The following is a 26,548-nucleotide window of genomic DNA, read 5'->3' as shown; positions in this document are numbered from 1 at the left end:
GGTGCGGCTATGGTAAGCAACAACACGCTCGCCCTCCGGGGTCAGCTGCGAGAGTACAGCGCCAAGGCCCGTGTCGCTGGCGTCTGTGTCAAGGATAAATGGCAGCTCTGGGTCGGGTGCAACCAGCACCGGGTCTTTACATAAGGCCTGCTTCAGCTGGTGGAAGGCCGCATCCTGATCTGGTCCCCACTTGTAGGGTGTGTCCTTGCGCAGTAAGTTGAACATGGGCGCAGCCACAGTAGAGAATCCAGCCACAAACCGCCTGTAGTAGGACGCTAATCCTAAGAAGGATCTCAGCCGGTGGACATCAGTGGGGGTAGGCCAGTCTCGGACAGCCGCCACCTTGTCAGGCTCTGTCATAATGCCAGCTCCACTGACTCTGTGACCCAGAAAGGAGACCTCCCGCTGCAGAAGGCGGCACTTCCCGGGATGAAGCTTCAGGCCCGCACACTTGATCCGCTCCAGTACCTCTCCTAGGCTGTCGAGTGCAGCATCAAAACTGGGCCCATGGACAAGGAGATCATCGAGGTAGACGAGGCAGCGCTCGGGGGGCACACCAACAAGGACCTTTTCCATCAGCCTCTCGAATGTTGCTGGCGCGTTGCACAGCCCGAACGGCATGGTGGTGAACTGCCACAGGCCACGTCCCATGGTAAAGGCGGTCTTGGCCTTGTCCTCTGGAGCCATGGCCACCTGCCAATATCCACTCCGGAGGTCCAACGACGAAAACCATGCTGAGCCAGCCACATAGTCCAGAGACTCGTCTATCCGCGGCAGTGGATAGGAGTCTTTCACTGTTTTGTCATTCAGGGGTCGGAAGTCGACACAAAACCTCAATTTCCCATCCTTCCTAGGGGCCATAACGACTGGTGACACCCACGGACTTTCTGATGGCTCGATAATGCCAGCATCCTTCATCTCTTGTAGCATCTGGTTCGCTGCAGCTTGGCGGGCATAGGGAAGTCGCCTAGGCCGCTGGCGGATTGGCTGTGCATCCCCAGTATTGATGGAGTGCTGTACCAAGTGTGTGCGACCCACATCGTTTGGGTTGGTGGAGAAACTGTGTCGATACTCATGAAGGAGGTTCCAGAGCCTATGCTGCTGCTCCGAGTGCAGACCCTCACGATTCTTCTCCCACAGGTCTTTGACAGTCGTAATGGCCACTGACTCTTTCTCAGACATGGGGGCCACAGTTGCGGCCTGTACGACTGCAGGTAAATGTGGCTTGGTGTGAACCGCTGTGTCTGTGGTTGTGAGGTTGTCTTCGGACAGTGGCAAAAGGCTTTCTGTGAAAGGGGCCTCCCACTGAGGAGGTTCAGGAGAACATGGTGGGTCCCATTCCATTCCGTCGTCCCCAACTACCTTCTCAGTCATTTCAGGAATGAGGGAATCGTTCAGAAAGGGGATGGACGTCCCGTCCGGGAGCGTAATGGTCCGTTTGTTGAAGTCCAGTACTGCCTTTGCACTACGCAGAAAGTCTAGTCCAATTAAACAGTCCTCTTTAACTTCGGCGACCCAGACTGGCTGGCAGACTGAATAGGCCGCCAATTGTATCTGTGCTTCACACCTCCCCAGCATGGGAGCTTCTCCCCCGGTGACTGTGATTAGCGGAAGATTGGTGGCTTGGGGCTGAGTTCCAGTCGGCAGGAGATCAGGGTGAAGGAGAGTTGCAGTCGAGCCTGTGTCGAGCAGGGCGTGAGTCAACCGACCATTAACCAAGGCGGGTACTCGGCAGCCATCAGTGTTGGATGTGTTAGGGGGGAAAAGGGCGTGAGTGACAGGGAGGTTGAGCGCTTTTATCACCGGTTGAGTGTCACAACCTGTGGGGAGTGAAGGGTGGCTCGGGTCGCTCCCCTCTAAACCGAGCCTCGAGCGTTTCCCGGCGCCGATGCACCCAAGGCGGAATCAGGGACTGGACAAAAGCGCCGTGAGTGGCCTCCCTGGTTGCACCTCCAGCAGATTTGGCTCCGTCGATCTTCTGGTGACATTGGTGGGCGTCCTGGGCCCATCGGCACGGAGGTTGGTCCAGGAAGCTGAAAGGCTTGAGTCTTGGGGCGTGTCGACACCTGTCTGGGGTGAGGCTCGAAACCCTCTATGAGGATGTCTTCCACTGCCAGTGCTTTCTCTAGAGCTGCTTCCAGGGTCTGAGGGTCAGCCAGCCGGATCTGTTGCCGTAATGGGAGGGGTAGAAGGCCACGAATGAATGCCTCCTTGGTTAGCACCAAGCGTGTTGCATCATCAAAATCAGGGAATCCTCTTTGGGCGAGGTAGCGCAGCTCTGCCGCAAACACTCCCAGCTTTTCTCCAGGTGCCCGCACTCGTTCGTTGAACCTCTGCCGCATCACAACTGCGGGGGTGGTGTTCCCAAAGCGTCTCTCCAGGGCCCTAGATATAGCTTGTGGGTTCTCCAGGTCGGCCACAGTCACATCCAGCAGTACTTTCCTAGCCTCACCCTCTAATGCCGAGATTAAATGGACAGCTCTCTTTTCAGGGGACCAGCCATTGGCTGTTGCTAGAAGACAGAATTGAGCCCAGTACGTCTCCCATGAAGTGAGTCCATCATAGCGCCCAACGCTCAGGAGGCTGTCTCTGAGGGATGGGGCCGGGGCCATTTCTTTAACACTCATCAAGGCCGTAGTAAGCGCAGTAGTCAGAGCAGGTATCAGGTCAACTGGCTGGTTGACGGCAGCAGGCGAAGTAACTGAAGCCGAGGTAAGGGAGCTACACTTGCCAAGTCTCCCCACAGGGTGGGTATCCACAGTGGCGCCCTCACCGGGAGGTTGGGTAGTTTTTGAACCCGGAACGTCAACAGGAACATTAGCGTCACGGATGTTAGCAACAGTAGTATACTCATCCTTGGCTCTGACAGTTTTGGTACGGGCTTGGTTGGTGCCCACATATGCATTATTTGTGTTAGCCGGGTTAGCATGGTTCTCTGACTCGAGAGGACTAGTCACACGACTCTTTGGTTCTCCTCCCATCCTGGACATAAGGCTGCCTCTAGAATTATTCAGGAAATGTCCAAAAGCACGCTCCATTGCAATGCTCATTCTCTGCATAAAGCCATCCTCAATTGTAGCTGTAATGTCTTTCTCTAACTCTGGGATAGACTTTGGTTGGCCACCTCTTTTACCTTCGGGAGCCGTCAGAGTGGTGACGTCATCGCTTTCTGATTGGCCGATGCGCGGTCTGCATGCGGCTGCATTGTTTACATCTGCTCCTCCAGAGCATGGTCCGGGATTTGCGGCCAACTGGAACGGACTGTTTTCCATCACAGCAGGGACGTCAGTCAGCAGTGTAGCGAGCGGCGAGTGAGTTATCTTCACCACTTTTCTCCTTACAACCGGGCCATCATCTGTTGGCTCTCTCATTGGTGTTTCTGGGGGGGTGTATGCGGCGTAGAAGTCCGACTTTTCCATCTGTTCAGCCATCTCGTTCCTCCGGCGGTAGCTAGCAGTGGTAGCCAGCTGTCGTGCGGGGAGTGGGGGCGGGGAATCCCACTTCTGACACCAGTGTAGCGCTCGCGGCTCCGTAGCACGGCTGGCTAGCTAGCTAAATGATGAGGACAAGGTGGCTGAAGTTTAACCGGAGAACCGGGTTTTATTACCCTATGATACAGGCTAACCCCGGGGTTGGAAGAGTGCCCAAAACAACAAAAGGCTGGTAGCATAAACTCGCTAATCAACTAAAGTAACATACGTGGCGTGCTCCTGCTGCCTTTCTTCTTCTGCCCCTCCTCCTTCTCCCACACTCCTTTGCTCTCTCTGCGCCCTCCCCTCTTAATGAACCTGACCTATCCAGCTTAACTAGGGCAACATCTCCCCCCCATGAACTCCCCAAGTGTCTCTCTTATGTTAGTCCTGCAGGGTCGCTACAATATGTAATTTAGTTAATTTGTTCGACATCATGATAATGCTGATTTTTCAACCAGTGGTTGTGACATTAATGCTAGCTAGACAGAATAAAGCTCTGTCTGTCATGACAATAGAACTGTACTGAAGGCCTTTCCTTCACTCTGGTGACTCTTTACAGCTGTCTGAAGACAGCAGGTATCTGTTAAATCTACAGTATCTGGAGTGATGAAGTGGCCTTCAGTACAGTACTATTGTCATGACAGACAGAGCTTTATTCTGTCTAGCTGGCATTAATGTCATAATCGCTGGTTGAAAAATCAGCATTATCATGATGTAGAACTACTCGGCTACAGCCTTCCTAATGGAGTGAAGGGATCAGGTGGAAGTGTCAGGTGTGTTGAAAGGAGTAGCCACATAGTGCTTCTCACCTGCCGACATAAAGAAACAGCCCATAGTAAGAGTGTGAGAGAGAAAAGTGTCAATTACATGAGAGTTGTGTATAATATCTGTAGAAACCCTCCCTGTAATTTATCACACACTTTTTGGATAAAAGACATTCATGTGTTAATGAAAAGAAAAGAACAAAAACAAAAAAATATCTATGTATGTATTTATTTGTGTATTTATTTAGCCTATTTATCTTCTACTGTTACCTCGATCCTGTGCTTAAATAATGTTACACTTTTATAGAATGACCAAACTATCTTCTTGGCTTTTATTTTGACATGTTTGCCTTCACTTCCTGGTCACGTGACTGCCGTTCTCCGCTCTTCGATTCAAAAGAGGAAATGACAGAAAGAAACTTGAAGAAACTAAATCGGATTGTTTTTTTAATTATTTTTTTTCGTTTTTCCTTTGGAAACAAAAAACCAACAGAGCACCACGTGATTCCGTTTTTCGTTTTTTGTTTAAAACGAAAAAACAAAAAACTCACATGACTTCCGTTCTTCAATTAAAAATGAATAATGATATAAAGAATTCGCAAAAACAAAAAACGGCCCGGTTTGGATCCGTTTTTCGTTTTTTGATTCAGAAACCAAAAACGAGAAAACGGCCGTTTTCTCGTTTTTGGTTTAAAACGAAAAAATTAAAAATCGTTTTTTCGTTTTTGAATTCAAAAGGAAAAACAGATTATCCGATGATACCCAGACACGGAAGGACGGAAGGACGGACACGCAGAGCGCTATATACCCCCGACTACGTTGTCTCTGGGGGTATAACAATCCTGTTACTTTTCAACTACACTAAATAAACAGTAACTATGTTGATGGCTTCAGTGTAGAGACAGAGACCTGTTTACAGTCACGTGAAAGGAAATAAAAGAGACCGCGAGCTTCACGTCAAATTACACATTTATCTACAAAGTTATAATTAGCGGAAGTATCAAAATAAAAACTCTCACCTGAAGGTTTGGAGAATAAATAAAATATGTCGACAACATCAGAGTCCAGTCACACTGCAGTCTGGCTGCTGCAGTTAAGTCAAGTACGTTTAAAGGAAATGCTGAATGAGGAAATACAGTCCGTGTCTGTAAGTGAAATTCCAACATCAGCTTATTCCGTAATCACATGACGGACACGGAAGTTGTAGTTTTACGATTTGGCTAAAAATAAGTATGTAGTATAATAAATATGTCAAATAAGACCTTTGTAAACAACGTTTTAATAGCTTCTAGGACCTATTTTGAAGGAACTGAATTAAGCTTTCTCTCTCATAATGGAGTCTGGCTGCTGCAGTTAAGTCAAGTAAGTTTAAAGGAAATGCTGAATGAGGAAATAAAGTCCGTGTCTGTAAGTGAAATTCCAACATCAGCTTATTCCGGTTCCTCTTTGTCATGGAAGTTCCTCTAAATATTTACCCAACATTGTGCAACACAACTACCTGATATGTTGTTTTATGTTTTAATCACTTGATCCAATATCGCATGTTTATTTATTATTATGGGTTTTATCATGTGTGTACATGCATTTCTTATATTGTTTTTATTGATGTTGTGGTGTTGCATGTTTGCCCATTTTATTATTGCATGGGTTTTTATATTTAATATTTGGTTTTACTGTGTTTTTAACTGGATTGGACTATGGATCAAGGTGATTAACTGGTGAGAGACAGCTTCAGCTGGTTCAACGCCTACTAAAAGCTAAGTAAAGGAAAGTGAAACAAGCAATCTCTGGTGTGTGTCTGTGAGCTGCTACTGTGTGTGCGCTGGCCACTGAGGTTCCCGTTTTCTCTCCGTAGCGCCAACGACGGACGAGGGTGCAGCAAAGCTGCAGAGCAGGGGAGCCGACGGCCTCAGGACCCCCTTTCCCCCCTTGACATCTTGAGCCTTAAATACTCCCCTTTCTTGAACTATTTATTGCCCGCTGTGAAAGTGGACTTTGCACCCCCATTTTAAGGACATTTTATTGTAGTTTTATTTCAATTGCCGCTGTTTTAACTGGTTTTATTTATCTGTTTTATGGTGATAATTTTAGCAGTTTAAATAAATCTTTAAACTGATTATATTGTATCGGGTCTTTCTTAACAGTGGAAACACCTTTTAATCGCTGGTATCCAAAATAAGAACCTCACACTTTTGTGACATTTAGTTGACTCTTGTTGTCCCAGACAGCAAAAAATGTTTTGACCCAACAAGAAGATTCAAGACTCATGATGAACGTGAAGTGGCACCTACAAGCGATTTAAGAGAATTTGTGGCATTATGTGTAATTTAAGAGGCTTAAGAGAAGAAAACACTCATGAAACATCGATAATGGATTCAGAAAATGTGGTGAGTTTGAATCCATTGAAAAAGTCTTCAGTGTAATAGCCGCCTGTAATAAGTAACACTGAGTGAATACACACAGGAAGCCTGTCTGTGCAGCATGCCTTTACACTGATCATCAGGCCCTGAACATCCACTGCCTCTGAGGAGATGGAAACAGAAAAATAAATATTTTTAAATTAAATTATATGAAATGTATTTCTTTCTTTTTTGTTTTAATTATCTTTTTTTCCATATTTCCTTTTTTAATTAGTGAATTAGCGATAATAACACTTAACGCAAATTTGTTTTAACGCCACTAATTTCTTTAACGCATTAGCGCAACTTGCCATTTTTAGGTTGCAGCGGGCTCAGTTTTAAAGCTAGAGTAAAAATATTGACATCATATGAAACTAGACAATTAAGGAATCTATTTTTACCAACCATGTCATACTAGCTTATCGGGAAGGAGGCTAAACAACACTCAAAACTTAAAGGTCACATATTATGCTCATTTCCAGGTTCATAGATGTATTTTAATGTTGCACTAGAACATGTTTATATGCTGCAATGTTCAAAAAACCCTTTATTCTTCTCATACTGCAGCCTGAGTCTGCCTGCCTCAGAGCCTAATTCAGCCTCTGTCTGAAAACCACTGATTCACAGCCTGTCTCCTCCCACTCTGCTCTGATTGGTCAGCGTTTTCTGTCAATCAAACTTCCTCAACAACAACAGCGTCACCCTCCCCCTCCCTCCCGGAGAAGCTCTGGAGAGAGAGAGGAGTGGAGAGATAGCAGCTAGAATAGAGCTTATAAACCACTTTAAAGTTTATAAACCAGAAACTTCACCCAGCGCACGTTACCGGAGGAATCTGATCAGAAATCGGCGACACATGATGAACATCTGCGGTCCAGATTCCAGGTTTTCCTGACGGTTTCTCTCAGGTAAATAATACTATTTATAGCTCTGTTAGTTAACTCAGTGTTTACCTCATGCATCAACTCTGTAAACCGTAAACATACACTCTGTTTTACGTCTGTCTTTACAGATCCATCTGTGAGAAATGACCGACAGAATCATCCCAGAGGAGAGCAGATAGCTGAAAGCAGATGGGAGATACAGAGCTAACCCGTTAGCATGTAGCTACATGCTAACGGGTTAGCTACATGCTACCGCTATGAGGCGGTGTGTAAACACAGCGACCATCAGGGTGGAAAATAGAAGATGTGAAACAGTAGTCAGTTCATTATTTCTGCTAAAAGATAAATGTATGGAAGATCAGAGTAATGGTATATTATTTACAGTAGTAGCTGTCTCTGTGTTACCATGACTACAGACCACCGGAGCTTAGCTTACCATAGTTTACCAGAGCTGAAGACTTTCTCCTGTACCATGTTAACATAACTAACTAACAGGTGGGATGATTACAAATGCTGTGAATAATTAATATTGTCATCTGTCAACTCAAATAAAGTTTGACTGTGAAACAGAAATGTGTTGTGTTGCTTACAAGTCACTATTTACTACCTGTACTCTGCTACATGCATGACATCAAATATATATAATATATAAATATCATCTGTTTAAACAGTGTAATTACATAAAGCCTTTGTGAAAGAACATGTTATATTTAGATGATGGGAGTACATGAAGCCTGTTCTGCTGGTTCTTGCAGACTTTGCTCAAGTTAGGTTGAGGAGGAGAGACAGTGACGCGCTGTGGGGCGGGATCAGCTACTGAAGGTTCTCTCTGGTTCGACCAGGAAACCCTTACATGGCTTGCATTTCTCTAATGACGTCAGAAGAGAAGGAAAAAAAGCGATTTTTTTTTCTGCACCCATTTCCGGACAAACGGAGGAGGAGAAAAAGAGAGAGGATGGTCTTTTATGATACTATGGTGGCCTGTAGACACACTGGGGACAGATATTGATGTTTAAAAGACATGGAAAAGTGCATTTTGCATAATAGGTGACCTTTAAGCTACATTTTGGCGAGCTGTTTTTGCCTGTTTAGCTTTAGTTTGCCATGTTATGATTTGAGCAATATTGAGTAGGGATGCACTGATACTGGATCGGATATCGGTGACAACGGGGCCAATTTATTCAATTCAGTTCTATGTTTGTATACTATATACATTATACTGTATACTGGAATTTTAAATCCTATTAAAGTTTTGACCAATTTGTTGCTGCATTAAAAAGGTTTACACATGAATTATAATTACTGTTAATTTTGAAGATTTTTTACCAAGTTGTTGTACGATTTATTATTTTAATAATAAATAACAATTCAATAAATTTACATCTATGCATTTATTTTCTACATTTTCTTTTACAAAGTTAGGAAAGCAGTGTTTAAGTCAAGCCTGATGTATTCGGTATCGGGACTGAAAAAGTCAGATCGGTGCATCCCTACTATTGATGACAGTATATGTCATTGTTTTGTGTTGTTAATTGATTTCCAATAAGAAATATATAAATACATTTGCATAAAGCAGCATATTTACCCACTCCCGTGTTGAGTATTAAAGGTCACCTATTATGCAAAATGCACTTTTCCATGTCTTTTAAACATCAATATCTGTCCCCAGTGTGTCTACAGGCCACCATAGTATCATAAAAGACCATCCTCTCTCTTTTTCTCCTCCTCCGTTTGTCCGGAAATGGGTGCAGAAAAAAAAATCGCTTTTTTTCCTTCTCTTCTGACGTCATTAGAGAAATGCAAGCCATGTAAGGGTTTCCTGGTCGAACCAGAGAGAACCTTCAGTAGCTGACCCCGCCCCACAGCGCGTCACTGTCTCTCCTCCTCAACCTAACTTGAGCAAAGTCTGCAAGAACCAGCAGAACAGGCTTCATGTACTCCCATCATCTAAATATAACATGTTCTTTCACAAAGGCTTTATGTAATTACACTGTTTAAACAGATGATATTTATATATTATATATATTTGATGTCATGCATGTAGCAGATTACAGGTAGTAAATAGTGACTTGTAAGCAACACAACACATTTCTGTTTCACAGTCAAACTTTATTTGAGTTGACAGATGACAATATTAATTATTCACAGCATTTGTAATCATCTCACCTGTTAGTTAGTTATGTTAACATGGTACAGGAGGAAGTCTTCAGCTCTGGTAAACTATGGTAAGCTAAGCTCCGGTGGTCTGTAGTCATGGTAACACAGAGACAGCTACTATTGTAAATAATATACCATTACTCTGATCTTCCATACATTTATCTTTTAGCAGAAATAATGAACTGACTACTGTTTCACATCTTCTATTTTCTACCCTGATGGTCGCTGTGTTTACACACCGTCTCATAGCGGTAGCATGTAGCTAACCCGTTAGCATGTAGCTACATGCTAACGGGTTAGCTCTGTATCTCCCATCTGCTTTCAGCTATCTGCTCTCCTCTGGGATGATTCTGTCGGTCATTTCTCACAGATGGATCTGTAAAGACAGACGTAAAACAGAGTGTATGTTTACGGTTTACAGAGTTGATGCATGAGGTAAACACTGAGTTAACTAACAGAGCTATAAATAGTATTATTTACCTGAGAGAAACCGTCAGGAAAACCTGGAATCTGGACCGCAGATGTTCATCATGTGTCGCCGATTTCTGATCAGATTCCTCCGGTAACGTGCGCTGGGTGAAGTTTCTGGTTTATAAACTTTAAAGTGGTTTATAAGCTCTATTCTAGCTGCCTCTCCCTCCACTCCTCTCTCCAGAGCTTCTCCGGGAGGGAGGGGTAGGGTGACGCTGTTGTTGTTGAGGAAGTTTGATTGACAGAAAACGCTGACCAATCAGAGCAGAGTGGGAGGAGACAGGCTGTGAATCAGTGGTTTTCAGACAGAGGCTGAATTAGGCTCTGAGGCAGACAGACTCAGGCTGCAGTATGAGAAGAATAAAGGGTTTTTTGAACATTGCAGCATGTAAACATGTTCTAGTGCAACATTAAAATACATCTATGAACCTGGAAATGAGCATAATATGTGACCTTTAAATACTTGACAAATCTCCCTTTAAGGTACATTATGTACAGATAAAAAATGTACAATAATTTGCAGTTAATCACGATTAAAGATTTTAATCGACTGACAGCCCTAATCATTTTATGTGAAAGACAAAAGATTTTTTTATATTTAAGAGTATTTTAATCATACATTAGTGGGTGTGTTAGATGCTGCTTTCATTCCCTTTAAACACAGGGCTAGGGGACAGTTTGGGAATCCTGTGACCTTATGGTGCATCTTTAAAGTTCAATTCACTTGAATGTTCTTTATTTAAAAAAACTACTGAAACAGTCGCCTATATCCTAATTATCATCCACACATTGAAATTTTAAAAATAGTCTAATTTCTGAGCTCAACACTGTGAAATGTAATTTCCAAAGTTGAATCAGCAGACATGATTCTATGTTCAATGAGTCAGTACTCAACAAGTTGGCTGTGCACATAAGCAAAAAGACGTGTCTCTGATTGTTTTGCAACAGCCTGAAACTGGTTGTACAACATTTAAGCAACGCATCTGTCGTGCGTAATCGCAGCTTGACAGAAACATCATCACTCCAAATAGATACTTCTGATGGAACAGAAACCTGCTGCCTTCAAATGGCTGTAAAGAGAGTCACCAGGGTAAAGGAAAGGCCTTCAGAATGATATATATATATATATATATATATAGGCTGCTAGGTGGTGTGGATGACATGCTGGAAAGAATCACTCATTAGGTTTTCATCAGGCCACAATATCGACCTTATTTAAAAGCTGTTTTATTACAATGCATTGGTCAGACAGAAGATGGAACAGTCTGCCCAGAAGCAGGCACAGATATCAGATATAGTAAAATACACTCATCACATTGTCATATATCATGTCATGGTTTCAAGTGAAAAACAAGCTTGAAGGTACAGTGTGTAGGATTTGGTGGCATCTAGCGGTGAGGTTGCAGATTGCAACTGAAACTCCTTGCGTGTGCCAAATGTGTAGGAGAACTACGGTGGCCGACGCTAAAACGTGAAAGGCTCTCTTTAGAGCCAGTGTTTGGTTTGTCCGTTCTGGGCTACTGTAGAGACATGAAGAGGACTCGCTCCCTATGTAGATATAAATGGCTCATTCTAAGGTAACGACTATACAACAATTCTAGGTTCAGGTGATTATACACTAAAGAAAACATACTTATTAATATTATATTCCATCTCTGCCAATAGATCCCCCTAAATCCTACACACTGTTCCTTTAACAGATAATAACACATTATAATTCATTTGTTGATTATATTTTGTATTAATCTGAATCTGCAAAGTAACTGGTAACTAACTGTCAAATAACATGTTATTCTGCGCCATACAGTCTCAGGCTCTTACAGCCACATAGGGATCCAGGGTCAACTTATGTGTGCTAGCCCAACTTCTCATCCTTACAAGGAATTCTTTGCTGGCCTTCCTCCAGCTAACCACTGGAACCTGGTGGATCTCTATACATTAAGAAGAGACCTACTTAGTGGAAGCTGCTTTAATAAATTACTTATATGACAAATGTATTTTATGTCACATCCGTTGAAAAATTGCAGACTGAAATGAAAATAAAACCACAACTACAATCACAGGAGGAGACACGGAGTCACTGATGCTCAAAATCAGGATAAGGAGGTCATGTCTACACTTAGAACAATAAGAACTGGACTAACGGGGAAAAGCCCAATCAAATTGCAACTACCAACATTACTCCATTACAAAGGATTCCTGGCTATCCATCCCAATACAAATGAGGAATTACTTGCCACTATACGCAATGTCCTCCGGGGCACAGCCCATGACTGGTGGGACGTTGCACAGCTGGAGGTCAACACGTGTCTGAGTTTGAGAACACATTTTAAGCTGCATTCTTGGCTGAGGATCACCAGGAAGGGTTAGCAGAATGGATCTGAACTCTTTTGATTGACTCGATTTTGCATACATGTACAGGCCTCTGTGTAAACTCTGGAATCCGGAGATCCAGGAGGATGAAATCACAAACTTAAAACACTTAATAAATACTTAATATTTAAAAACATAAATCCTTACTTGGCCAGCCAGCTGAGGGGTAACAGTATAAAGACTAGACAGGTCGCTACCACGGCATTGTCCAGTCTGGGAGTTGTCCATGTTTTCATCTTACAACTTTGACCTTTCACAGTGCGTTTTCAGTTCATGAAAATTGCAATTCAACAATTTGGTCGGTTGTGCTTAGCTTCACGCTCTCGTGTCACTCCTGGTTGCAAAAAAACAAAATGGCAAGAGCCACAATGCCAAACTCGAGGCTTCAATACCGCAGTCCACAAAACAATGGGTGACGTCACAGAGACTACGTCCACTTCTAATATATACAGTCTATGGTTCTTTAGTTGTTAACTCAAGTTTCTGGCTTTTGAGCCAGAAACTTGGCTCAAAAAGCCAGTTTTTCATGGAAAAACTGGCTAGTTTTTGCTGCTGATGTGGAGGTAGGTGCTAAAAAAACAGAGCTGTCCAAGAATTCCCTGTCGCTACAAACCTAAAGGAATTGCAGACGTTCCTTGGAAAGGCCGGATTGTACCACAGAGTTGTGCCAAACTTGTCCCAGCTGAAAAAAACTCTCAACGCTTGAAAGCCAGCTCGCCAAACTGTATTTGATGCTCTATAAACACAGCTGGTGTCCCCGTCCATCCTTAAGTCATCTCCAAAAATTGGAGATGCTGAAATGTGCTAGCTGTAGCCTGAATCAAAAGCTGATAGGAACTATTCCACCACAGAACAGGAGTGTCCAATTGTTGTGTGGCTACTAAAGAAATGGAGGCACTACCTGGAGGGGCGACCTTTTATTGTTGTGACTGATCGGTCACAAGTGTTCCGTTGGTGCTGTACAGGTACCCACCCTCCATATCCTTGCCGAGAAGGGACAAGTATGAGTAATCTTTATCCGTTTAGTCTAAAATGTACTTAAAGTCTTCAAATGGTTCAGAACGCTGCAGCTATAATTTCTTTATCTTCAAGTAATGCTCAGCAGCTTTCACCAAGGCCTCTAAAATTCTAGGCGAGAAGAACGTATCAAATCAACTGATGCTGATTTTTCTGTTAAAAACTTTTAAAAACCTCTAAGAACACATCAGCTAATTAGTATAACTGCATGTACATCAACCTTTTTTAAATACATTTACTTACCTACTTACATATTCTGCATTAGTCTATTGGGAAAATGTTTGTGCCAAAAAGGCATATCTCACTCTTTTGCCATTTTTAAAACGTTTAATAGATATTTTTCTACTTAAAATGTAGCAATATTGTTTTTATAGTGATGCCCAATCTGATGACACAAAAATATCAAATATTGTGTTCATTACATGGCAACAGCAGCTGATTCAAGTTTGATCAAAATTTGTTTTGGCTCTCCTGTAAAATCTGATATAACGCACCTACACCCCCTTGGCTTCACAGTCAGCAGTCTGAGTGTATCTCAACACAAGAGGAGACTCTCCCTCCTACAGTGAACACAGAGACACTGAGGTATCAGACAACCAGAAACCAAACCCAGGATATAGAGGTTCGGTGAATGTTGTGTTGAAGGTGTGGAGATGGATCAGTGTGTCAGAGGAGACTCTGTAGAAGGACAAAGTGCCAGCAGGACAGTCCACATACACTCCTACTCTGTTAGAGACAGAGGAGGAGGAGGAGGAGGAGTGAGGGAGGTCTGTTCTTTCGTTATTGTGCAAGACAGCGTAACCGTCAACATCAGAGCAAAAAAGACACCAGGACTGTTTATTCCCTCCAAACCTGCATTCAGCACCATTTCCTTTCTTTCCGATTCCTCTGTAACTCACTGATACATCCATCCTCCTCGTCCACTCTACCTCCCAGTAACAGCGACCAGCCAGACCATTACAACACAGCACCTGATACCAGTAGTCAAACCTCTCTGAATGATCAGGATATGGCTGCTCCTCTCTCACATGTGTCACCTTCCTGTTGTTGTCAGACAGTTTGAGGTGTCTGTTTATCGTGTCTGTGTTCAGTGTGAGTTCACAGGCATCTGATAGAGAGAACAAGACGCAATACAGCAGCAGTTTATCATCTAACACTTCTTTCAAACTGAGAACTGAATGCAGATACACAAGCTTTTGATTTAAACTACTTTAAAGTGAACACACACTTACATTTCCTCAGACCAGGTTTCAGCCACTGCTCTCCACCATGTTCCAACCTGGAAGAAGAAACAAAAGAAGAAGCTTCCCTATCAATGATCTTCATAAACATTCAATTGGATCCGCCATTAAGACTAAAACACACTTCATACACAGACTCAGCTAAAAAGCTATCACCGTTTGGGACTCACATAGGGAGATATCCAATGCCTTTACTACCACTTCATCAAGTTTGGGAAGGTTGACTAGGAATTGGTTTGTGGCTTGAAACGTAAATTAACAAAAACACAGTGTCTGCTCAGCTTTAGTCATATGGATACACTTCCAGGCACACAATATCCTACTATTGGAAGTTTCAATTAGAAACAGTGTAGCATTTAAATGTGGTAGAATTAGCTAGCCAGCTCGCTAACTAACAGACAGCTGGCTAGTTAGCTTGTTTGCTAAACCCGCCAGGCTTTAATGCTACACTGGTTACAGAAAATGAGCTGTACAGCAACCTGGTTGCCAGCGGCAGCGCTGGGTCAAACGGTCACTCCGCCTCAATCCCAATCACTCTGGATAAGGACAAGTTACCTAGCTAACTAGCCAGCCACCCGTCTCTAGGTCCTGAAATGTGCGTACGCCACTTCCCACGCAATAGTTGTGATCTATAAAAACAAACTTGACGGGAGAATGTGCGCATCGGTACGGAAACTTTGACCCGTGCGTACGCACATTATGGAGGCACCGAGGTAGAGGAAACTGGAGATGGTGAGGTGGTGAATTGAAGCCGGACTGTAGACATTAAATGTCATTATACGTATAATGATGCCCCTCACACATTTAACTTCACTTCATACTTATATCCACTTTATCATAAACACTTAAAAGCAGTGTTATTTGTGCTATTGAGCCATAACTATTCTACAAGCACCTTACAAATGTAAAATATATCAGCCAACTCAAATCAAATTCTGCTCAATATCTCATCAGCGCTGTCACACCATCACAGTCCCTCCACCTCCAGAGCGCAGAGAGGATCGGACTACCGACACTCGCAGTCAGCTGTGGAGCAGCTGTTGAAATCCTCATCATCGGTTGTAGAAATCCAAGATTATATCAAATACCATTAAAGAATGGCAGAACAGAGCGCCAATAGTTTTAATAATATCTTCTAATAGTGTGCAGATATATCCAAGTACCATATTCGTTTTCATAAAGTTGTTGTGTAAAATCGCTGCAGTGAACATGACGTGACTTATTAATTTATTTATGGTTTATTAGATAAGGACAGATACAGTATACATATAGACAAAATGAAAACGGCTATCCGATGCAACTATCAGACTGTCTCCAGTGCGCCACCGCGGTGCGCCACTCTGCCTCCTCCAGTCACCTCCACCCGGCACATCTCCACCAGTCACCTCCACCCGGCACATCTTCACCAGTATGGATTGTGTAAATTAATAAAGTGTGGAAATAAAGCCAGTGACAGCTCTCACACAATCGTTACTCTCCATATCCTCATTATCATTATCAGTCCTAATCATAATACAGGACAAGTTCACTATAAAAACTTAAATAATAAATAAATTGTGTTCACCTGTTAAACTTCTTTTTTCTAATGATATCCAGCGTGGTGGATTTTACTGATTGTCTTGATCATTTTGGCAAGTTGTGAATCGATGAAGTCGATTGCTGTAAAGATATAAACACTGCAGTGACACTGGTAACATGCTGCATGGTGCTGGTGGATATACCGGCACTGAGGACTAAATGACGTGTATAACAGAATTAAGAGGGAACGAGTGTTCAGAGACCTCCTCAACTACAAGCACCTTGATCTCTGTGTCAGAAAAACTCCTTTTCTCGGTCTTCCTCTCGGTAGTTGCCGTGATTTACCGTAAAGATCAAACAGGCTCATTCACATGCAGAAACATTAATTAGGTGTTTTGCATGGACCATTTATGGCTGAATGTGGGCGTGTAGAGGGCGGAATATGAGGCGGATCCACGTGCGCACATTTCCAGGAGTGTGATTTATAAAGGGAACATTGCGTGCAGGTGTGCGTACGCACGGTTTATAAATCTGATTTTTTTTTGGCGTACGCCATTTTCGGCTTTTGTGCGCACGTACATTTTTAGTATGGATCCTACGCACTGTTTTATAAATGAGACCCCAGATCCAGTTTGATATTAGTTAAGTCAGTCTCAGTGGGGACAGGGACTCTCAGTAACACCAGTGACTGTCTTCACTGTTATCAGAAGTGCTGCTGGTACAGACTGTGAACCAACAGTCCTCAGCTTGTCAGTGTGACAGAGAAACAGTGTGTGAGCTCTTGTTGTTCGTTTATACCTGAGAGTTTCCAGTCTCCAGTTTGGATCCTCCAGTCCAGCAAAAAGCAGCTTCACTCCTGAGTCTCCTGGATAATTGTAGCTCAGGTCCAGCTCTCTCAGATGGGAGGGGTTAGATCTCAGAGCTGAGGCCAGAGAAGTACAGCCTTCATCTGTGATCAGACAGCCAGACAGCCTGGACACACACACACACACACACACACACACACACACACACACACACACACACACACAATTGTGGATCATAAAAACAAAGCAATGAGCTGAAAGATGCTTCAACGGTGCGCAAAGATGAGGAATAGTGCAAAGTCGTGATAATTCTCTGTCGTTCTATCACTGCGAACAACAGCTTTTATGATCATTTGATCCACTGTTGGTTGTAAAAATAATAAGAGCAGCTTCAATGATTGTTGAATGTTACCTTTGCTGCAAAATGAAAAGAAATTATGAAATTTCCTTAAAGATTAATCATTTGTCGTGGAAATTTGGTACCACAGTTTTTGATAAATCTTGCAGATGCGTAGTATCTTTTTTTAAAATACAAATTAAGTTGTATGTCAAATAATATTTAAATCTGTTAATCTGTTAAACTAACAGTGTGTAGGATTTGGCGGCATCTAGTGAGTACTCCTCCGCTCACTCCTCCCTTTCCAAGACTGCAGTAAAGTGAGCCACCAAGAGCAAAACCCCGGTAACGCCGTTCGCCATCATTTCCATAATAACACAACTTTAGGAGCAATGGAAGTCAGATGGCGGCTGGCGTTACCGCAATTTCACAAGTGTGTCGGAGAACTATAGTGGCCTTCAGGTAAACCCGGAAAAGTCAACTCTCTAGATCCAGTATTTGGTTTGATTGCTCTGGGCTACTGTAGAGACATGGCGGAGCAACATGGTGGACTCCTTGAAGAGGACCTGCTCCCTATGTAGATATGAGGGGCTCATTCTAAGCTAACGAAAACACGATTCTTAGTTTCAGAATAGTTAAGAATATTATATTATATTTTTGTTAATAGATCCCCCAAATTGCTACACACGGTTCCTTTAGGCAAAAACCTAACCTGAGAGTCTCCAGTGTACAGTGTGGACTCTCCAATCCAGCAGCCAGGAGCTTCACTCCTGAATCCTGCAGGTCGTTGTTACTCAGGTCCAGCTCTCTCAGACTAGAGGACTGGGAGCTGAGAACTGAAGACAGAGCTTCACAGCTTCTCTCTGACAGATTACAGCCACTCAGCCTGAAAGAAAGTTAGTGAAAAAGACAAACAATGAAACTGTTTCTGTCACCTACAGTGTAAAAACATAGTCTATGGGTCAAACACATCATATTTCTATGGTTGCTCTTTCAGAGTTGATGAGTCGAACAATTAAGTATTAGGATCTCGGGTGATGAGACCATCTTTTGAACGATTAGTGTTTTTTTATTGTGTTGGATTTAACAGCAATTTATAAAAATCTTAATAAGTACAGCCACACCTCTGGGATTCCAATACCTTACACAAATTAATTTTAGCCTTAAATGAATTATAACTTGACAGATTTCTTCTTTATTCCGTGGCTGCATTAATCTGTAGAGGGACAATGAAACTGAAGAAACAATTGGAAAGATTGTTGTTGACTAAATTTTGCAACTAGTTGAGTAAGACATTCATTAGTGAGAACAATCCTGCTCATGTGACACAGTTAGTAGTTATATTTGCACTTACAGAGCTTTGTTGGAAGATTTGGCCACAGACAGCAGCCTCAGAAGAACCTCATCTGAAGCAGAGTATTGCTTCAGGTCAAACACATCCAGATCATTTTCTGATGACAGTAAGATGAAGCCCAGAGCTGACCACTCAGCAGGAGACAGTTTATCTGTGGTGAGATGTCCTGATCTCAGGTACTGTTGGATCTCCTCAACTAGAGAACGATCATTCAGTTCATTCAGACAGTGGAACAGATTGATGGTTCTCTCTGGAGACGGATTCTCACTGATCTTCTTCTTGATGTACTCGACTGTTTCGTGATTGGTCTTTGAGCTACTTCCTGTCTGTGTCATCAGACCTCGTAGGAGAGTCTCATTGGTCTGCAGTGAAAGACCCAGGAGGAAGCGGAGGAACAAGTCCAGGTGTCCATTTGGACTCTGCAAGGCCTTGTCCACAGCACTCTGGTAGAGATGTGTTGGTTCAGGTTTGCTCCAAAATAGAAACCCCCACCAACGGAAGGCTGATTGTTTTTCTGACAGCAGATTGACACCAGAGTTGATGAATGTCAGATGGACATGAAGAGCAGCCAGAAACTCCTGAACACTCAGATGGACGAAGCAGAACAACTTGTCCTGGTACAGTCCACTCTCTTCTTTAAAGATCTGCGTGAACACTCCTGAGTACACTGAGGCTGCTCTGATATCAATGTCACACTCTGTCAGGTCTGACTCATAGAAGATCAGGTTGCCTTTCAGCAGCTGCTCAAAAGCTAGTTTTCCCAGAGACACAATCATCTTCCTGTTCTCTGGACTCCAGTGTGGATCTGTCTCAGCTCCTCCATCATACTTGATGTTCTTCACTTTGGTCTGAACCACCAGGAAGTGGGTGTACATCTCAGTCAGGGTCTTGGGCAGCTCTTCTCCCTCTCTGGTTTCCAACACATCCTCCAGAACTGTAGACGCGATCCAGCAGAAGACTGGGATGTGGCACATAATGTGGAGGCTTCGTGATGTCTTGATGTGGGAGATGATTCTGTTGGCCTGCTCCTCATCTCTGAATCTCTTCCTGAAGTACTCCTCCTTCTGGGGGTCAGTGAACCCTCTGACCTCTGTCACCATGTCAACAAAGTCAGGAGGGATCTGATTGGCTGCTGCAGGTCGTGTGGTTATCCAGAGGCGAGCAGAGGGAAGCAGTTTCCCCCTGATGAGGTTTGTCAGCAGCACATCCACTGTGGTGGACTCTGTGACATCAGTCAGGATCTCATTGTTGTGGAAGTCCAGAGGATGTCGACACTCATCCAGACCGTCAAAGATGAACACAACCTGGAACTCTTCAAACCTGCACAATCCTGCTTCTTTGGTTTCAGTAAAGAAGTGATGAACAAGTTCAACCAAGCTGTACTTTTTCTCTTTCAGCACATTCAGCTCTCTGAAAGTGAATGGAAATGTGAACTGTATGTCCTGGTTTGCTTTGTCTTCAGCCCAGTCCAGAGTGAATTTCTGTGTTAAGACTGTTTTCCCGATGCCAGCCACTCCCTTTGTCATCAGTGTTCTGGCCGGTTGGTGTCTTCCAGGTAAGGGTTTAAAGATGTCTTCACATCTGATTGTTGTTTCTGGTCTCTCTGGTTTCCTGGATGCTGTTTCAATCTGTCTGACCTCATGTTCTTCATTGACCTCTGCAGTCCCTCCCTCTGTGATGTAGAGCTCAGTGTACATGTCATTCAGAAGGGTTGGGTTTCCTGCTTTAGCGATCCCCTCAAACACACACTGAAACTTCTTCTGCAGGTTAGATTTGAGTTGATGTCGAGAAGCTGCAGCAACAGTTCCTGAACGAACGCACAATAAATACAATAAGTCAGTGGATGTTCGTGTTAATATGAGAAAAGTAAAGTGTGAAAAATCCTCTTACTGCTCTGCAGAGAGTCCGCCAGCTCCTCCTGCTTCATTCTCCTCAGGAAGTGCAGTGCGATATTCAGAAACGCCTCTCTGCTGCTTCTCCTCTTCTCCTCCTCCTCACCATCCAACACCTCCTCAATGTCACTCTGCCTCTCTAAGCATTCTGGGTAATCTAGACTCAGAATCTTTTGGAACTTTTCCAGCTCGTTCTTCACAAAGGTGACAATGCTTTCCTCAAGATGCTGGAAAAGAAGAAAACCTAAGAATTTAACATTATGTTGATTTCATTTGGAGGTAAAAGTTGGACATTTACACACCATAAATATGGACGTCAAATCTGTTGGATGATGCTGGGCAGACTGACCACCGGGAACTTGCTGAACACTGCAGAGAAAACATCAAATATGATGATTCCAGATATCAACAGATGCACCTTTTTGCAAATGTTGCTTTTGGGGACATGTAATTGAATAGATGGTACAGTTTTCTGGTAAATGAGAAAGTAAAGCTGTAAAATGAGAAAGTTTGCTCCGGCTGGTGGGCGATGCTTGGTATTTCCTCAACTGATCTCAACATGGCTACCGGGTCACAAACTTTCTCATTTTACAGCTAAACAGTACACTACAAGATGTTTCTGAGAACATTTGAGGTGAGAAATAGGCATTACAGTAACAGAATATTGATTCATATCTGATCAGCGCTGCCTAGTTTGACCGTTTGATCGGAGTTCGCAAATGATTGACAGCTGCTCAGAGACGGCAGGCTCCAGCTCGGCTCTGATTGCTTGTTTTCCTCCAGTCTATGAAATCCTGCAGATGCCATTAGGAGCACCGGAGGACACCAGAGACACATGATTTTTTTCTGATTACCTGTCTCATGCACTATTGTCAGGATATAGTGACCATTTCATAAAAATAACTTTTTAAAATGATATTTACTCCAATTATACCAACTGCTGCTTTATTATAAATAAATTATAAATAAATACAGGCCAAAAGAATCATCTCCCACATCAAGACATCACGAAGCCTCCACATAAATTTTCCAAATAAATACAAATAAAAAGAATAAAAGCAATAAAAAGCTGATAAAAGGAATAAAAGACGACAATAAAAAGGCAACATCACATAAAAGCAAGTCTATAAAAATATGTTTTTAGAGGTGATTTAAAAGAGGATGCCGATTCTGCAAGCCTCATCTCCTCAGGCAGGTCGTTCCAAAGCCGAGGGGCCCTGATGGCAAAAGCAAAGTTAGATTCAAGACTCCACTTTGGAATGACCAAAAAGGCCCCACCTGAGGATCTGAGGCTGCAGACCGCCTCATATGGGGTCAACATCTCCGCTACATACAGTAGCTTGGGGCTAGACCCAGATGTGCTTTAAAAATGATCAGTAAAATCTTAAAATCAATTCCAAATCAAACAGGGAGCTAATGGAGAGAAGGCGGGTTTGGGGTGATGTGATGTCATCTGTTAAAACCAGTAAGAAGTCTAGCTGCTGCATTCTGAACTAGTTGGAGGCGAGAGAGTGACTCCTGTGAATCCACAACCGTCCTTTCCCGCTGACCCGCAAAGGAAAAAATTTTATAGGGAAAAAATAAATGTTGTGATGGCTGCGGGATGGAAGGTAGACCAGCCTAAAAAAAATACAACTAAGAACTGAGAAAACTAAAATGTTGTCCTGTACTGATCCACACTTCCTCCGGTAAGAGTACTGGTCCCAGTTAATTCGCCTCAGGAGCTATAAGATGCTTGAAACTGATCTGAGATACTTTTCAAAATGTGGCATTATTATTTTTTGTGAAATGTATTTGAAATTGTCTAGCAGTAGACAAACAAGTATCTTCATTATTGATTAATCTTGATTCAGATTTTAAGTGATTGACAGTAAAATGTCAAAAAAGGCTGAAAAATGTTCATCACACGTTTCCAGGGTCTACATTTGGTATTAGTTGCTATAGAAGAGAGAAAAGCAGTAAATCATCACATTTCGGAAGATGGAATCAGAGATTGATTTAAGAGTTTTGGTTGATAGATGACTTGATATGAATTGGTGGAAATTAATTTACTCTCAATTGATCAATTAATTAATGTATTAGTTGTTGCTGTGGCTTAAAAAAAAACATGTTTTTTAGAAATCCGCCCTTCAATACAGAATGCTTATCTTTGAAAGAAAACATTAAATCAGTGTAGTATGAAAGCTGAGACCAGCTGATCCTTTAGTGTCATGGAGAGCTGCAGAATAACAAACACATCTGGTTTAAGTTCTTACCTTTCTCCATCTCTGATAAAGCCAATAGGTTCAATCATGGACCAGTCACTCTTGATGGACACACAGCTGGGTACAGGAGAGTCTGGTGTCTGCTGATGAACACTGATAGAAACACACAGAAAAACCAACACACCTCTCAAACATTCAACTACATATTTATGGTCGAATGTGAAAAAATGTATATTGATAAGAACTAAAAGTCAAGTGTTCTTTTCATTGCAACATCAGCGCCCAGCAGCAGAGCTACGCTTACGACATTTTGGACTGAAAGCAACTACAGGACGCCAGTAAAACGTCCGCCTACAAAGTGCCGTACAAAAGTAATTAATTCTATTGTCATAATTTGAATGTCTCTACTGAAATGGCCTGTGTTGAACAATAAACATATTTTTAAAAATGCATACAATTATAAATATTTACTTACTTATTTATTTATTTACTAAACTTTTTTGCCCAGATGCTATTGATGTACAATAGATCACAGACCATAGATGTATAAGAGAGCTCTCTTATAGTGCCCTAAACAATTCTAAACAAGTGGGGGGGAAAACGAGAGCACATGGCAGGTACACTACTTTCTGCTAAACATCTTGCAAACATCTGTGTACCCTGAATTATATGACCCCAATGAACAATAACCTCACTTTTTTCACATGATTGGAGCAACATCAGCTTCAGAGTTGGATTATCCAGTTTGGAACATTAAATAATATTCATAATATTAGTTTGCTAAACTGGTTATATTAATAATGTCATGTTGTGAATCATTTCCTGATACAACTCTTTAAAATATGACAATGATATAAGAGGAGGTGGAGAACATTACAGGAGTGTTCTTTGAAATGACATTAAAACGTTGTGTGAATGTTGCAAATGAAACGTTCCTCCAACAACAACATTGTTAGAACTTGAATAGAACATGATGCAATGTTATGGAAACGTTCCCTGCTAGCTGGGACTAGGTTGACTCACTGAGTCTCTGAAGGTGAAGGTGTTTTTTTAAACACGAAAGGTGGATCCATGGACTGGCGGCTCTTGATGGACACACAGCTGGGTTCAGGTTCAGTAGAGTCTGGTCTCTGCTGGTGCTCTGGGCTTCAACACAACACACACATAGAGCTTTGACTGTGAATAATGTTGGTGGAGTGATCTGAGTGCTGAGCTCCGACATGGGGAAGAATCACGGACAATAGGTCCTGTTCAGACCTGGTATTAACATGCGTCCTGAGTGATCGGATCACAAGTGGACAGCTCTGAGTACAGGTGTGAACGTACTCAAGATGCATTGAGGACGTACTGAGATCGGATCTTTCAGACCACATTCAGAGATGGTCTGGGCCACATATGGTCACATTCTTTTAGCAGTGTGTACGTGAATGTGTCCTGGGCCACATTAAGGACCGCCTACTCAACTGATGTCCTGCGGGGATCCGCGGGTCTCTGCGCTCCTCAGGTGAATAGACATGGAAACGGCTTCTGTGCTCGACTGTATTCTGTCGGTACAACTGTATTTTATTAAAATATATCTTATTTATAGGCTACATATCTACAGATTATCAGACTAGGCACGAGAAGCGCATTATTATCATACTGTCGGTGATGCGTCTGTGTTTTTGTTCTGGTGCTTTGCACGGAGCTGACACCCGCCCGCTCACTCTCTCTCAACCCCGGCTTTCTGAAGCTCTGTACCCCGCTGTTGTCTGGCAAAGGCAGCGGTGTTGGCGGTACGGAGGTCCTTGGGGATCGCCAGTAAAATAACCTTTATTTTGATGTTAATAAAATGTACCCGAATTCACGAATATGTAGGATGTCACTACTGACATTCATGTAATATTACGTCACAACGTCTGCTGTATTTTACCATGTGTTTACTGCATGTTTATTTGCATATAGAGCGGGGAAATGAGATCGGATCAAAAGTGGTCACTCAAGACGCATTCTAATGCCAGGTGTGAACAGATGTACTTAAAGCTGTCCACTTGTGATCAGATCACTGAGGACGCATGTTAATGCCAGGTCTGAACAGGGCCTTAGAGATTGTCATCTCACCTTTGAGCTTTGGTCTGGCTGCCATGTTCCTTGGTTTTAGAGGGAGAGTCTCCCTCCTCTGCCTCCTCACACTGGTCCATAGCAGAATCCTGTATCTTCACACAAACACAACAACATGCTGTCAGAGCTGACACATTATTTAGCATCATTCCTGTCAGTCACATGACAAACACGCAGGGCTCTGACTGGAAGAAACTAGCAAAGCTTTCTGACACCAAATTCACAACAAATACTAAATACACAAATCTGACAGTTTACATGACAGAGAAGAAATGTTGTAGCTGCAGTGTAATATCTACTTTAATAATTTCCTTTATGTACTTTCGGGATCTTTAAAGATTCAGGTGCCAGTAAAAAAAGTGAACTAGATACCAGTTTTTTTTTACCCAGTTTAAAAAAACATTGAACTGAAACAGTCTAAACAGTCAGTCAGATCGCTGAAGTTATTTGTTCCCATTTGTATGAAAATAAAAGTGTGTTTTTGTTATAAACGGAGTTGACCGTGTGGACTGTGAGCTAGTTTCTAGTGAAGACACCTAACATTAAAACAAGAACCACAACCAAAATATTTAGCCCAACTTTAAAAACTAAACTGAATTAGAATTTTAAGAAAAATGTTGTAGGGACATTATATACCACTTTTAGAGGAAAATAACATGAAAAATATGGCTGTCACATTTAAACAGACATCATCCATGTTAGAACACATTGAAGCTGCAGTCAGAAAATCTGAGGCAGAGAAACCACAGATCAGCTGATGTAGTTCTGCTATCAGTCCACTAGATGGAGCAGCCCAGCACAGAACTGCAGTCAGTCATCTGATGAACACAGCACACAAACCTGGAGTGTATGAGGGGTGGAAGTAACGAAAATGAATTGATAAAAAATGGAGGTGATGAAAATGCATGTGAATTAAAAAATGGAGTGATAAATTATCAAGTGATTTGATTAATTTATAGCCGATTTGACTGAACCTGTTTCATCATTTTCACCTACTGACATTCATCATTCACAACACAAAATTTTCCATTTCTCATTTAAGGAAAGTGGCCTCAAGGGTGCAAGTAACAAAAATGAATTGAAGAAAATGGAAGCGATGAAAAAGCGTACGAATTAATAATGGAATTGATGAAAATGTATGAGACGTTTTCTTACTTCTGCCCAAAATGTCAATCAAAAACAACGCCCACTGACTACAGTGCAGGCGAACGTCTTTACATAGGCCCTGTTCAGACCTGGTGTTAACATGCGTCCTGAGTGATCCGGTCACAAGTGGACAGCTTTAAGTACGTCTGTTCACACCTGATTTTAGAATGTGTCTCCACATGCGTCTTGAGTGACCACTTGTGATCTGATCTCACTTCCCCTCTCTATATGCAAATAAACACGTAGTAAACACATGACTAATACAGCAGACGTTGTGATACAATATTACATGAATGTAATGCCTTTGCCAGGCAACAGTGGGGTAAACAGTAGAGCACAGAGGCCATTTCCATGTCACGAGGCAGAGAAGCGCTTGCGTATGCCTGTCTATACACCTGAGGAGCGCAGAGACCCG

The 26,548-nt window shown here is 42.6% G+C and overlaps 3 protein-coding genes and 1 long non-coding RNA gene across 4 annotated transcripts in view; 1 reads left to right on the top strand and 3 right to left on the bottom strand.

Moving 5' to 3' along the window:
- Nucleotides 1-26,548, bottom strand: part of LOC141764522 (NACHT, LRR and PYD domains-containing protein 3-like) — a 78,208-nt gene that overhangs the window by 24,462 nt on the left and 27,198 nt on the right. The window lies entirely within an intron of this gene.
- On the top strand, nucleotides 3,873-4,315 carry LOC141765297 (uncharacterized). The gene is made up of 2 exons (XR_012593443.1): nucleotides 3,873-3,936; nucleotides 4,139-4,315. It is a non-coding gene; the product is annotated as an uncharacterized LOC141765297 (long non-coding RNA).
- LOC141764518 (protein NLRC3-like) lies at nucleotides 11,332-25,079 on the bottom strand. Its single transcript, XM_074629815.1, has 10 exons — nucleotides 24,988-25,079; nucleotides 23,911-24,033; nucleotides 22,939-23,040; nucleotides 20,986-21,052; nucleotides 20,682-20,910; nucleotides 18,792-20,598; nucleotides 18,150-18,323; nucleotides 17,093-17,266; nucleotides 14,768-14,814; nucleotides 11,332-14,643 (listed from the first exon to the last, which is right to left on the bottom strand). The coding sequence occupies exons 1-10, from the start codon at nucleotides 25,065-25,067 to the stop codon at nucleotides 14,096-14,098; spliced, it is 3,351 nt and encodes a 1,116-aa protein (XP_074485916.1). The 5' UTR covers nucleotides 25,068-25,079; the 3' UTR covers nucleotides 11,332-14,095.
- Nucleotides 20,822-26,548, bottom strand: part of LOC141764516 (NACHT, LRR and PYD domains-containing protein 3-like) — a 28,767-nt gene continuing 23,040 nt past the window's right edge. Inside the window, exons 15-18 of the mRNA XM_074629813.1 lie at nucleotides 24,988-25,076; nucleotides 23,911-24,033; nucleotides 20,986-21,052; nucleotides 20,822-20,910 (exon numbers count right to left, since the gene is read on the bottom strand). The gene's annotated coding sequence lies outside the window, so the exon portion shown is untranslated. The remainder of the gene's footprint in view (nucleotides 20,911-20,985; nucleotides 21,053-23,910; nucleotides 24,034-24,987; nucleotides 25,077-26,548) is intronic.

Source organism: Sebastes fasciatus, chromosome 3 (assembly GCF_043250625.1).
Source record: "Sebastes fasciatus isolate fSebFas1 chromosome 3, fSebFas1.pri, whole genome shotgun sequence".
NCBI lineage: Eukaryota > Metazoa > Chordata > Actinopteri > Perciformes > Sebastidae > Sebastes > Sebastes fasciatus.
The sequence above is the reverse complement of the archived record's forward strand: the minus strand, read 5'-3'. Positions and strand labels throughout refer to the sequence as shown.

What these genes read in the sequence shown, in the direction of transcription:
- LOC141764518 (XM_074629815.1), bottom strand. Translation starts at nt 25,067, where the DNA reads ATGGACCAGTGTGAGGAGGCAGAGGAGGGAGACTCTCCCTCTAAAACC. An exon ending in ATTTGACGTCCATATTTATG is followed by an intron (nt 20,911 to 20,985) that starts GTGTGTAAATGT and finishes CTTCTTTTCCAG; the next exon opens with CATCTTGAGGAAAGCATTGT. An exon ending in AAATCTTCCAACAAAGCTCT is followed by an intron (nt 18,324 to 18,791) that starts GTAAGTGCAAAT and finishes ACTTTCTTTCAG; the next exon opens with GCTGAGTGGCTGTAATCTGT.